Below are 12,666 nucleotides of genomic sequence, written 5' to 3' on the forward strand. Positions count from 1 at the left end.
ATAAATCGATGTGTTGTTTTTTTAAGTCTCCCCTCTCGCTGTGAAATGGAGACATCTCTTTCTCCCCTTATTAGGGAAGAGAGAGCCTGTGGTATGTCGAATTACCGGGTGAATGAGTCGTCTTTGGGGTACTGCAAGTCTGTGTCTTTATTGATGCTTTGCTGCATGCTTGAGTGCTCAGTGGAGGGTGCCGTTGCTTTTTTTCTGGTGGGGGAGGGGGGTCGTCGCTTTGCTGCTGCTTACGCGTGGGAGGGAGGAGTTGGGGGGCAGCTTTGGGGTTCTAACATTTAACTGTCATTCATTCTTTGGGGCACTCACCTGTTTTCGTGGATGTTTGCGAAGAAAAAGAATTTCAGGATGTCATTAAATTGAACTTATTGAATTCCTCTGTGGCCTCTCGGGGAACGTACAGGTGTGGTACGTACAAACCCATCCCACACCCAGATCTTGGCCTCATCTCCACAACGTTACTCCCAACACTGCTGAAAATGGACAAACCAAACACAAGGACCATCACTACATGGCCTAATGAGGCCAGCTTTATGCTTCAGGACTGTTTTGAACAGATTAGCTGGCAGGTGTTCAAGGACGCTGCCAAAAAGTGGAGAAGATGCAGACTGTGTGAGTGCGCCCGATATGTCGCTGGTTATATTGGAAAGTGTGGATAACTTTGGTACCTCAAGAATGGGTCTCTGAGGTCCCAACCAGAAGCCTTGGCTGAACGCAGAGATCCTCTTCCCACTAAAAGCCTGTGACGCTGCTTTAAGCTCTCAGAGCAGCTAGGAGATATCTCATCTTAGGCATCAAGAGGGCAAAGACCGTCCATGCACAAAGAATTCAGGGACACCTGTCTGATAACGATCCCTGTTGCATTTGGCTGGGCATCAAGGCCATTACTGACTGTGCCAGGAAAAGCAGCATCGACTGTACCAGTAACCCTTGTGGTCTAAACAGTTTTTGTGCACGCTTCAAGGCATGCAACACAATGTCAGCCATCCCAGGTGAGCAGCTACTGTCTGTAACAGCAGTGGGCCTGAGAAGAAACCTGCAGAGAGTCAAACAACCTAAGGTGGATGGGTCTGACAACATCCCAGGCAGAGTATTCACAGAATGTGCACACCAGCTCAATGACATCTTCACAGACAGCTTCAAATTTCAGTCATCCAGGCTGCTGTCCCCACTTGCTTCAAATCAGTCACCATCCTCCTTGTACCAAAGAGCTCTCCAACTTCAGAACTACATGACTACTGCCCAGTGGCACTGACACCAATCACCATGAAATGTCTCGAATGGCTGGTAATGACACATATCAAAAACTCCATTCCTGCCAGATTAGACATGCTTACCGACAGAACTGCTCTACGAAAGATTCCATAGCATCTGTCATGCGCCTGGACCTGACACACAGTGAAAACAAGGGCACTTATATCAGAATGCTGTTTCTGGATTTCAGTTGGGCATTTACCACTATTGTCCCACAGACCATGCTGAACGAACTCCTACTCCTCGGTCTAACTACAACTCAGTGCAACTGGGTGTTGAACAGACCTCAGACTGGCAGGATGCACAACCACTCCTCCCTCCCCATCTTCCTCCACACTGGTGCCCCCCACTCACCCAGGGCTGCGTGCTGAGACCACTGCCGTACTCTTTGCTCACTCAAGACTGCACGGGCAAACACCCAAGCAATCACATTGTCAGGTTCGCCAATGACATGTTAGTCATGGGGTTCATCACCAACAATGATGAGATGGCCTACAGAAAAGAGATGGGAGAGCTCGGGGCCCGGTGCCTCTTTCTCCTTGTCAACAAGACAAAGGAGATGGTTATCAACTTCACGAGAGCTCACACCCACCTCCTTCACATTGGCAGCACAGCAGGGGAAACTGGCAGCAGTTTCAAACTCTTGGGAGTGCAGATCACACACAACCTCTCATGGTCCCAGAACACATTCTACACAGTCAGGAAAGCTGCCCAGTGCCTGAGCAGGCTGAAAAGAGCTGGGCTTTGTACATCAACGTTCACATCCTACACAGGGGTGTGTAGAGAGCATCCTAACACGTTGCTTTGGGGCGTGGTACCGGACAGCAAGGCTCTGCGGTGGGTAGTCAAAACCGACATCAGCCTACCCACTGTCATGGACGTGTATACAGAACAGTGCTGGGAAAAGGGCCAGTAACATGGGCTGCTTGTCCCGCTTCCATCAGGGAAAAGGGAGACAGAAAAACAGGTGTTTTCCCCAAGCAGTAAGGCTGATCAACCCCTCCAGCCACCAACCCTCCAAATCCCCACCCACCACGACATTATCATTTCCTATCTGCCACCTAAAGTGCAGGCACTCCTGTGCCTAGCGTCACTTTACGGACAGATGATCAATTTATATAAGCTATCGCATACATTTATTTTTTTAATTAGTATTATTCTGTTCTTTATTGTGTTTTTTTTGTGCTGCATCGGATCTGGAGTAACAACTATTTTGTTCTCCTTTACACCCGTGTACTAGAAATGACAGACCAAAGACAACTTGGTGCCATACTGTAGAGTCAGAAATGCCGACCCTGAACCAAAACTGGGGGCACAATAATGGCCAGAGCTGAAAGACCTTCATTACTGGCATAATGAGCAGTAACTAACAGGGGATGCCATTAAAACATTTTCTCCTGATGAAGGGTCTCGGCCCGAAACGTCGACTATGCTCTTTTCCATAGATGCTGTCCGGCCTGCCCAGTTCCTCCAGCATTTTGTGTGTGTTGCTCAGATTTCCAGCATCTGCAGATTTTCTCTGGTTTGTGATTGGATCTTGAAGCACGTGTTTGCGGAAGTACAATGACATAACGTGCAGCAGCATCAAATATTTTAAATAACTTTTATCATTAATGTAGAATTCGAGTCTCTTCATTGGTCATTAAGTTAAAATTAAAATATAATTAAATCACATTTAAGATGCTGTAACTTAAATTAACTTGGAACTAATTGGGAGATGATCTGTGAAGAGAATAGGGGACTGCAGAGATCACCTGTGAGAAACAGCCAAGATCCTTTGTCAGGCTGCCCGATCAAGGATGGTAGACCTGAAATGTTAACTCTGTTTCTCTCTCCCTAAATGCTCCCCAACATGCTGTACTTTGGTTTTATTGTAGTAATTTGTGTCAGCTCGCTTTCACACTTCTCACAGAATAGAGAGGGCAGTCATTTGGCTCACTGAATCTCAGCTGGCTCTTAGGGAAGAACCATTAACCCTTCCTCCGGCCCCACTTATTTCCCTGTATATTATTTGCCTTCACTTCCCATCCTAATTCTCCTTCCATCCTCTACATTAGGGGTCAACCATTTAACTTATTAATCAGTGCATCTTTGGTGGGAAAAAACTGGAATACCGAGGGGGGATGAGTAAACTCTGCACAGATGGCATTGTAGATTACAATTAAGCCCATATCACTGGCTCAGAGACGACTGCACAACCTGCCATACAACTGTTTACTTTATTACCTGCCAAGAAATGGTTAAAGAATAACAAAGGCACTTAGATCAGACTGCAGCCCTGCCTTAAATTCCGAATTCATCTTCATACTCCTATGTACAAGACTCTGCAACTCATTCCCCCTCTTCCCACACCCACATATAGATCCTTGGCTTCTTGAGCAACAGTCATAAGACATAGCAGCAGAATGAGGCCATTCAGCCCATCGAGTCTGCTCCACCATTCCATCATGACTGATCCCGGATCCCACTCGATTCCATACACCTGCCCAAGCTTTGCACCCTGGCCCCAGAGGAATGCTGTTTTGTTTGGCTTAAGTATTGTTTAAAAGAAATTGAGATGACCAGAAGTCAAGGCTTAATAACGGGCGCTGTGAGTCTGTGAACCAGTGGTGGAAGTCATGGACCCACTGAGCCTGCAGGCTGAGGAAGGTGGGGGGAACGGGGCTTGTTTTGCTGTTGTTGCCTTGCCACTTGGTTTGTTCTGTTCTGTGTTGTTCTGCCGAGCACGGATTGGCAGTAACACTTGCAAGCCACCCCCAGCATGCCCCTAGGCATTGACACAAACGACGCACACCACTGTATATTTCAATGTAAATGTGATATAAATAAATCTGAATTGGATCCTGAACCTTGGCTAAAATGGTAAATGTATCTCTGGGTTAACTGGGTTAAGTGCATGTTAAAATAAACGTACCCTTAAATTTTAACTCTTCAAAGGACTTAAGACCCGTCATGCTTTATTAATCATTTTTAAAGTTGCCAGTGAAACAGCTTTCACCATTCATTAAATTCCTGATAATGACCCGTCACTGTCTGAAATGATTATTTATTTATTTATCTGTCTATTTAGACAGGCAGTCAGACTAGGGGTTCCAACCTTTTCCTTTTTTATGCCTTGGGCCCCTACCATTAACCGAGGGGGTCTGTGGACTCCAGGCTGGGAACTCCTGGTTTAGGGTAAGTAACAACTCCTCCTCCCTGATTGTTCAGAACGCGAGTACGTTGCAAAGCGGTGTCCTCAGGCCTTTAACATTTGTGACTGTGTGGCCAGATTCTGCTCTAACTCCACTTTCAAGTTTGCAGATGACATCACCATAGGAGGCTGAATCTCAAGCAATGAGATCAGGCACAGAGCTTGATGCCACAGAGGATAACAACCTCTCCCTCAGTGTCAGTGAAACAAAAGCTCTGGTGGCTGTCTCCATGAAGCAGGGCAGAGTATATGCCCCTGTCTGTATTGAACAATGCTGAGGTGGAGATGGTTGGGAGCTTCAAGTTCCTAGGTATAGACGTCACCAATAACCCAGCTATTTTGAAACCATGGCCAAGAAAGTGTCTCTGATTTCTCGGCAGTTGACGGTAATTCAGCATGCCCCCATTCACTCTCGCTAATGTTTACAGATGTACCATAGAATGCATCATAGCTTGGAATGACAACTATTCTACCCAATACCACAAAAAAACTGGAAAGAGTTATGAACAAGCCTAGCCTATCCCAAAAACCAGTCTCCCTTCCAAAGACCATGTCTATATTTCCTGATCTTGCAGGAAGGCAACCAACATAATGAAATACCCCTCCTGCTGCTCTCATTCTCCCTTTCCCCACTTCCATCGTGTAGAAGGCATAAAAACTTGAAAGTATGTCACCTGGCTCAATGTCAGCTTCTACACAGTGTTATAAGACTCTTGGACAGACCATTTATATAATAAAAATGAACTCTTAATCTCTGTTTACTTGGCTCTTGTACTGTACTTTCTCTGTGACAGTATATTCTGCAATTTTTCAATGACCGCAGTGTACTATTGTTTGGGAGTGATTGGTCTGAAAGGCATGCAGATGAAAGTTTTTCACAGTATCTCAGTGCACACTCAGTGGCCACTTTATTAGGTATACCTGCACGCCTGCTTGTTGATGCAAATATCTAATCAGCAAATCATGTGGCAGCAACTCAATGCATAAAAGCATGCAGACACGGTCAAGAGGTTCAGTTGTTGTTCAGACCAAACATCAGAACGGGGAAGAAATGTGATCTAAGTGACTTTGACTGTGGGACATATTTTGGTGCCAGACAGGGTGGTTTGTGCATCTCAGAACCTGATGATCACCTGGGATTTTTACACCCAACAGTCTTGAGACTTTACAGAGAATGGCACGAGAAGTAAAACATCCGGTGAGTGAGTTCTGTGGGTGAAACACCTTGTTAATGGGAGAGGTCAGAGAATGGCCAAACTGGTTCACGCTGACAGCAAGATGGCAGGAGCTCAAATAGCTACACAGAAGGTGTTCAGAGTAGCACGTTGAACCTTGAAGAACATGGGCTACAGCAGCAGAGTTCCATGAATGCACACTCAGTAGGCATCTTTACTGGGCACAATAAGTACTGAGTGTGTGCCACACTGATACCAATTACTGAAGGCTTTAACGAGGTTGAGAATGGTTACATACACTGGTTGCTACTGTTCCCTTCATTGCTCTTGGAGTTGTCATAATGAAGGACATTGTAGCAGTAGTTAGGCAGGATCAACACAGTGATTTGGGATTAGCTGTTAAGACAGATGGCAGATGAGGAGGACCCTGGTAATAACTTTCCCCATGGTGGATATAAAGAAGACTTCTCTCTAGTTACGTAGTCATTTGCCATCTTTCTTAAAGTTAGAATTAATTATGGCACCTCTGAGATCCCCTACCATATCCTGGAAATCACAATAGCCGCAGATGCTGTAAATCTGAAACAAAAACAGAAGATGCTGGAAACACTCAACAAGCCAGGCACCATCTGTGGAAAGCGAAACAGCCAATGTTTCAGATCTGTGACCTGATAGATCACTATCCTCACGGATGTGGACAATGAGATTGTGTATTCACAGCTGAAACTCTTCACTGCCAAGCTTCCGAGAATTTATTACCTTTTTTTCTTGGGCTATGGGCTTTTCAATTTCTTGCTGATTGGGAACGATGGCAAGTCTGGACCTAGGAGTTGTTATAGGATTTCCTTGGTCTCCCCACAATCAGCTGCCCTTAAATTGTTTGCCTTCATGAACTCATGTAAACCTCAATCCTGACCAGTGGATCTACAACAGAGTTGACCTTTGGAACTGATGGAAGACCACTCAATCTATGAGGACTTCACTCCAGAACCAAGGTCATCTCAGTAGTTGAGCTGTAGTGTACACTCAGACACAGCTTCAAATCATTGTTGTCTTGGTTTTCCACTCAACGTCCACAAATGTGCCCCTGGTGTATGGCATTGTCTCCAACATGGTGTAATCCTGAAAAACACTGACTCTTTCCCGTACTGTACATCAGGAAACTTCTCTGTGAAAGGAAATGATGAAATCCATCCTCACCTTTGAAATGTCAGCAAGTGAGGAAAACTATATTTGAAGATCATGACCTCAGATGTTAGATAAAATTTTTTGGTTTATTTATCAATGTACATCAAAACATACAATGAAGTGTGTATGTTTGATGCTTGTAAATCTCCGTTAGGGGAGGCATAATAGTGTAGTGGTTAGCGTAACGCCTTACGGTACCGGTGATCTGGGTTCATTTCCGCCACTGTCTGTAGGGAGTTTGGACATTGTCCTCGTGACTGTGTGGATTTCTTCCGAGTGCTCCAGTTTAGTTCCATGATCCAAAGACATACGGGTTGGTAGGTTAATTGGTCATTGTAAGTTGACCCATGATTAGGCTAGGGTTTCTGGGCAGCACTGCTAGACAGGCCGAAGGGCTTATTCCGCACCAGATCCTAATACGTAAATAAATAAGGTCTTCAGGTATGCCTGATTCCAGACTCCAGAAACAAACTATCTTTTTTGGTGTTCAGTTATGGGATGAGGTTACCAGGTGAATGGAGAATAAGATTCAAGAATATACAAAATGCTTCCTTGAAGAACTGCAATATCTCCTGAGAACAGCCAGCCCACGGCTGCACAGAGAAGCATTCAGCGTGGTATCAGGAACCGCTTGTCCATCCATCCAGACCACAGAGTCGTCATGCAAGAAGTGTAGATGGGACACACTACCTCACAAACTGTGGAAAAGTCTACATCTTCCACTCTGTCTTCATCAATGTTAAAAGCAAAAACTGGAGACAAAGGAAATCAACCTTAATCCCATTGATTACAACTGATATAAATGATGTATGTACTGGGTATGGTATTGATTACAGCCGATATAAACGATGTATGTACTGGGCTGGAAGCCTGAGAGTTTATTCATCATATACGCCGGGAAAGCACTAGGTCTTTTTTCAAGAATAATATGTTTTCCCATTGCTGAGGTATGTAAAATTAGAGTGCAGAGGATCTGGAACTCATTGCCTGAAGGGATGGCAGAGGCAGGTACTTTCATAACATTTAAGCAATACCTAAACAAGCATTTGAAGTGCCAAAGCACAGAAGCTATTGACCAAGTGTAGGTAAATGGACGGACACTTGAAAACCAGCATGGGCACAGTGGCTGAAAAATTTGTTTCTATGTTGTATGACTGAATGTCAGACTACAATGAGCTGTCCCTAAGAGAAGTTAAGATGTGCAAAGGTGTACTGACTGGAGTAGGTGGTGGGGGCACTACAGCCAGAATTACCCTCATCTCTCCAGTATTGCTGAAGACGTAGATTCCTCCATCTTCCCAGCTACATATGGAGGAAGAGTCAAGGAATGCAGAAGGGAGCAGATTTACTTTAAAATGGACTTACCCTCTATTATGCAGAAAGAAAAATAAGCGAAAATGTATAAATGAAAAGCAAGGCACTCACATTTAATGTTTGTGATTTCTTTTCTGAATGAAATTAAATAAAATTATAATATCATTTTCATATTAACTGCAACATTTTTGCTCTGTAGATTAAAGATTTGCTAAAAACACTCCAACATTAAGAAGTTACTGTGATGTATAAATATTCAGAAACTCAATTGTGCAATGAATACTGTGTTACTTAACACACAGATGTGAAGTTGTACTACTGATACAGACTAACAGTCTGGGGTAAGGTGTGTTAAAATTATTACACTAATATAAATCTGTGACAGACCAATAAGGTGAGGTAACAAGTAATATTTCACATCAATGACTTATACCAGAATTTCTTATTAATTGTAACACCACAGTGGTTGTCTGACCTGTGGAGTATTTCCAGCACTTTATGGTTTTTATATCAGGTGCCAGCACTTACATTATTTAGGTTATTTATATATAAAATCTGGGAAGTTCAGACATTAATGGAAACCGATATTATCAGTGAACTGTTTCCAAAATTCTTTACAAATAACTTATCCCAGAGAGGTGATTCATGTCGATCATCTAGTGTCAGCTAGCCTCCGACAGGAATCAGAGGTATCAGTTCTCCACAAAATAGTCAAGAGACTTCATCGTCCATATGGGTACCAGATAGTTGTTTGATCCCTTTATCATTTATAGTAATACGTAAACATTTCCAGGTTGCTTGTATGGAAAATATTCCTGTCCATTTATATGAAAAAAAAGTTCTCAATTTCAGTCAAAAAAATGGTTTGGTGCACGTCTTTGCATATAACTATCTTGGAGTAGAAATACCACTGTGGGTTTCCATACTGAGACAGACTGACACAATGCAAGCTGATGTCATCTTCACATTTTATACAGAACCATCTCTAACTGAGCAGAATTGCTTGATTTGCTTGTGACCTTCTCTGTCACTCCCCTGATTACCAAAGCCTAAATTGATGAGGTTTCCATTGTTTGCTTGTTAGCGGCAGTTCATGATCTTTTCTATTTCAGACAATTCCTTCGGGCAGTCTGCAGAAAGAATAACGGGTGCCTCATCTGTTATCAAAACGTCATCCTCTATCCGAATCCCAATTCCCCGAAATCGTGGCGGAGCCGAGGAGTCGTGTTCTGGGATATATATTCCTGTAGTGGGAACAATGATACCAGGACATTTAACAGTAAAGCAGGGAGGGTCAAGCCTTCAAGTAATCACAAGTAAACCAGCAGCATCCATGGAAAAGAGTCGACATTTTGGGCTGAGACCCTTCGTCAGGACTGGAAAGAAGGAGAAGCAGTCAAAATAAGAAGGTGGAGGGAGGAAGGTGAAACCAGAAGAGGGAGAGGGGTGAAGTAAAGAGCTGAGAAGTTGAAAGATGAAAGAGATAAATGGCTGGAGAAGGGAGAATCTGATAAAAGAGGGTAGAAGACTATGGAAGAAAAGGAAGGAGGAGGAGCACTAGAAGGAGGTGATGGGGAGGTAAGGAGATAGGGTGAGAGAGGTAAACAGGTATGGGGAATGGTAAAGGGGGGGGGCAATTACCAGAAATTTGAGATATTGATGTTCATGCCATCAGGTTGGAGACTACCCAGATGGAATATAAGGTATTGCTCCTCCAACCTGAGTGTGGCTTCATCATGGCAGTAGAGGCCATGGACTGATGAGTCAGAATGGGAATGGGAATAGAATTGAAATGGGTGGCTACCGGGAGATCCCACTTTTTCTGGTGGGTGGAGTTGTAGGTGTTGGTGAAGCAGTCTTCTAATCTACGTTGGGTCTCATCTCGATGAGACCACACCAGGAGCACCAGATATAGTAGATGACCCTAAAAGACTCACAGGTGAGGTATCACCTCACCTGGAAGGACTGTTTGGGGAGGAGGTGTAGGGGCAGGTGTAGCACTTGTTCCACTTGCAAGGATAAGTACTGGAAAGGACAAGTAGTCAAAGGAGTCTCATAAGGAGCAATCCCTGCAGAAAGGGGAAAGTGGGGGGGAGTGAAAGATGTGCTCGGTGGTGGGATCCTGTTGGAGATGGCAGAAGTTACAGAGAATTATGCGCTGGACGTGGAGGCTTCTGTGTTGGTAGGTGAGGACAAGAGGAACACTATCCCTGGTGGGGCGGAGGGCAGATATGCGTGTATTAGTCTAGATAACAGAGAAGGAGCCAGAAAGTAATGGGTGGAACTTAGGGAGTGTCTGTCCAATGGTGAAACAACAGATGATTGTTGCTGAACAGACAGGCTCTTTGTTGAATAATGTGAAGTCAGGTTGATGTTATAGAGTGCGGCCTAGTAGCATTTGCTGAGTGGGACAGAAAATACAAAGATTTTTTAAAAAGAGGGAGAGGAAGAGGAATGGCCAATGGCCAGTCATGATAAAAAGAGAAAGAAAGAGCAATTTACCTGCAGTTGGAGAATTCAATATTGGTTCTTCAAGGCTGTTACGTTACTGCCCAGGAGAAATAAATGAGGTTATGACTGAACTCCTAACATTACAGATGGAGAGGTCTCAGAGGGAGTGGGATAGTGAATTACATAGTGACTGGAAGCTCAGGGTCACTCCAGTGGACTGAGTGCAGGTGCTCCACAGAGTGACCACCCTGTCTGTGTTCAGCTTCTCCAATGCGGATGAGGCCACATCGGGGGTCACACTGTCCAGGAACCCGGTGGGCTTTTTACATCCCACTTTTTGTCCATCACCGAGTACAAAGTTGATCTTGTTACGATACACGAAGACACTGAAAAGTGACGGGGATGTGAGATAAATGCATTCCAACTTGCCAAGACACTTTTTACAAACAGCGCTTTAGCTTGTAAACAAGTCAGGCAAACAGTCCAAGAAATAAACTGCAAGACAGGTAGGCAAATAGGGTTATAACAATGTGAACACATACATGGAGCTTAGAAAAATAGAGGGCTATGGGTAACCCTAGATAATTTCTAAAGTATGTACGTGTTTGGTACAGAATTGTGGGCCGAAGGGCCTGTATTGTGCTGTAGGTTTTCTATGTTTCTATTTGACATTTATAACATGACTATCTGAACCTTGGGTGAAAATTGGATCAAAACTGGAATGTCTTGAAATCAATAACCTTGTAACGAAAAATTTAAAATTGTAGGTTCATTAGTCGCAGTTTTCTTACCAGGTTCGATGGTGACCACCATGCCAGGCTGCAGGGCTATGGAGCGTGCGATGTCTGGGGTGTCATGAACGTCCATCCCAAGGTAATGTCCTACATGGTGTGGGCAGTACTTGCGAACAGCCTAGATTATCAATACAAAATACCAATTTGCTTCAAGGACGATGCAGAAATGCCAAAACCTATTAAGTTTTGTTTTATTTTAAATATCTAGAAAGACGTTTCGTTTAGTGAGTGTGCACACGGATGGGGAGAAGCTTCTTCACTCAGAATGGTGAACATGTGGAATTGACTGGAGGTGGTGGAGGCCAGGATACTGAGAGAGGGGTCTCTAGCCACATATGGATTAACAGGGTATGGGGAAAGCACAATCAGTCGATTTAAAATGGAGGATCAATTATGGTCATATTGAATGGTGAAATAGGTTTGAAGAGATGATTGGCCTAACCCTATTCCTGTATTTCTATGTTTCCATACTTTACTACCAGGGGGGCACTAAGGCTAGTGGAATAGAGAAAATCATAATGACTTAAACTGAGCAGTTTTCATTAGGTTACAGGAGGGTGGAAAGAAGAAGGATGGTATTGACTAATTGGGCCTAATTGCTTGTTTCCGTGCACTAAGTCCTCCAGAGTATTCACACAAGAAAAAACATGAATGTTAAAGATTTAAAAGTATAAATAGAAAGTACTCCATATGAATTTAATTATAATTTTTAGAGTCTCATCTGAAACAAATATCAATTTGTTTTGCCTTTCTTGCTGCTGACAGGTCTGCTGTGTACTTCAGAATCAGATTTATCATCATTGACTAGGGGGACGTGAATTTTGTTGTTTAGTACAATGCATAGACAAAAACATTATAAAACAAAAATAAATAAATAATGGGAATAAAAGGAACAGTGTTCATAGTTGGTTCGGAGATCTGATGGCATACTGGCAGCACATCATGTTTTACAACCACTGTGGAGCAGGTCTACTACATTCCATCTTCCTGGGAAAATCAGCTGGAACATAGAACATAGAATAGTACAGCACATTACAGGCCCTTCGGCCCACAATGTTGTGCCGACCCTCAAACCCTGCCTCCCATATAACCCCCTCACCTTAAATCCCTCCATATACCTGTCTAGTAGTCTCTTAAATTTCACTAGTGTATCTGTCTCCACCACTGACTCAGGCAGTGCATTCCCTGCACCAACCACTCGCTGAGTAAAAAACCTTCTTCTAATATCCCCCTTGAATTTCCCACCCCCTACCTTAAAGCCATGTCCTCTTGTATTGAACAGTGGTGC

General features: G+C 43.7%; 1 protein-coding gene across 4 annotated transcripts in view; it reads right to left on the minus strand.

The window, feature by feature from the left end:
- Nucleotides 1-8,219: 8,219 nt before the first annotated feature.
- Nucleotides 8,220-12,666, minus strand: part of xpnpep3 (X-prolyl aminopeptidase 3, mitochondrial) — a 32,283-nt gene continuing 27,836 nt past the window's right edge. For all 4 annotated transcript variants that reach the window (XM_059953741.1, XM_059953743.1, XM_059953742.1 and 1 more), the window contains exons 9-10: nt 11,376-11,496; nt 8,220-9,377 (exon numbers count right to left, since the gene is read on the minus strand). In XM_059953741.1, coding sequence (XP_059809724.1) covers nt 9,214-9,377; nt 11,376-11,496 — 285 coding nt within the window. In that variant the 3' untranslated portion in view covers nt 8,220-9,213. The remainder of the gene's footprint in view (nt 9,378-11,375; nt 11,497-12,666) is intronic.

This window comes from Hypanus sabinus, chromosome 29, assembly GCF_030144855.1.
Source record: "Hypanus sabinus isolate sHypSab1 chromosome 29, sHypSab1.hap1, whole genome shotgun sequence".
NCBI classification, from domain to species: domain Eukaryota; kingdom Metazoa; phylum Chordata; class Chondrichthyes; order Myliobatiformes; family Dasyatidae; genus Hypanus; species Hypanus sabinus.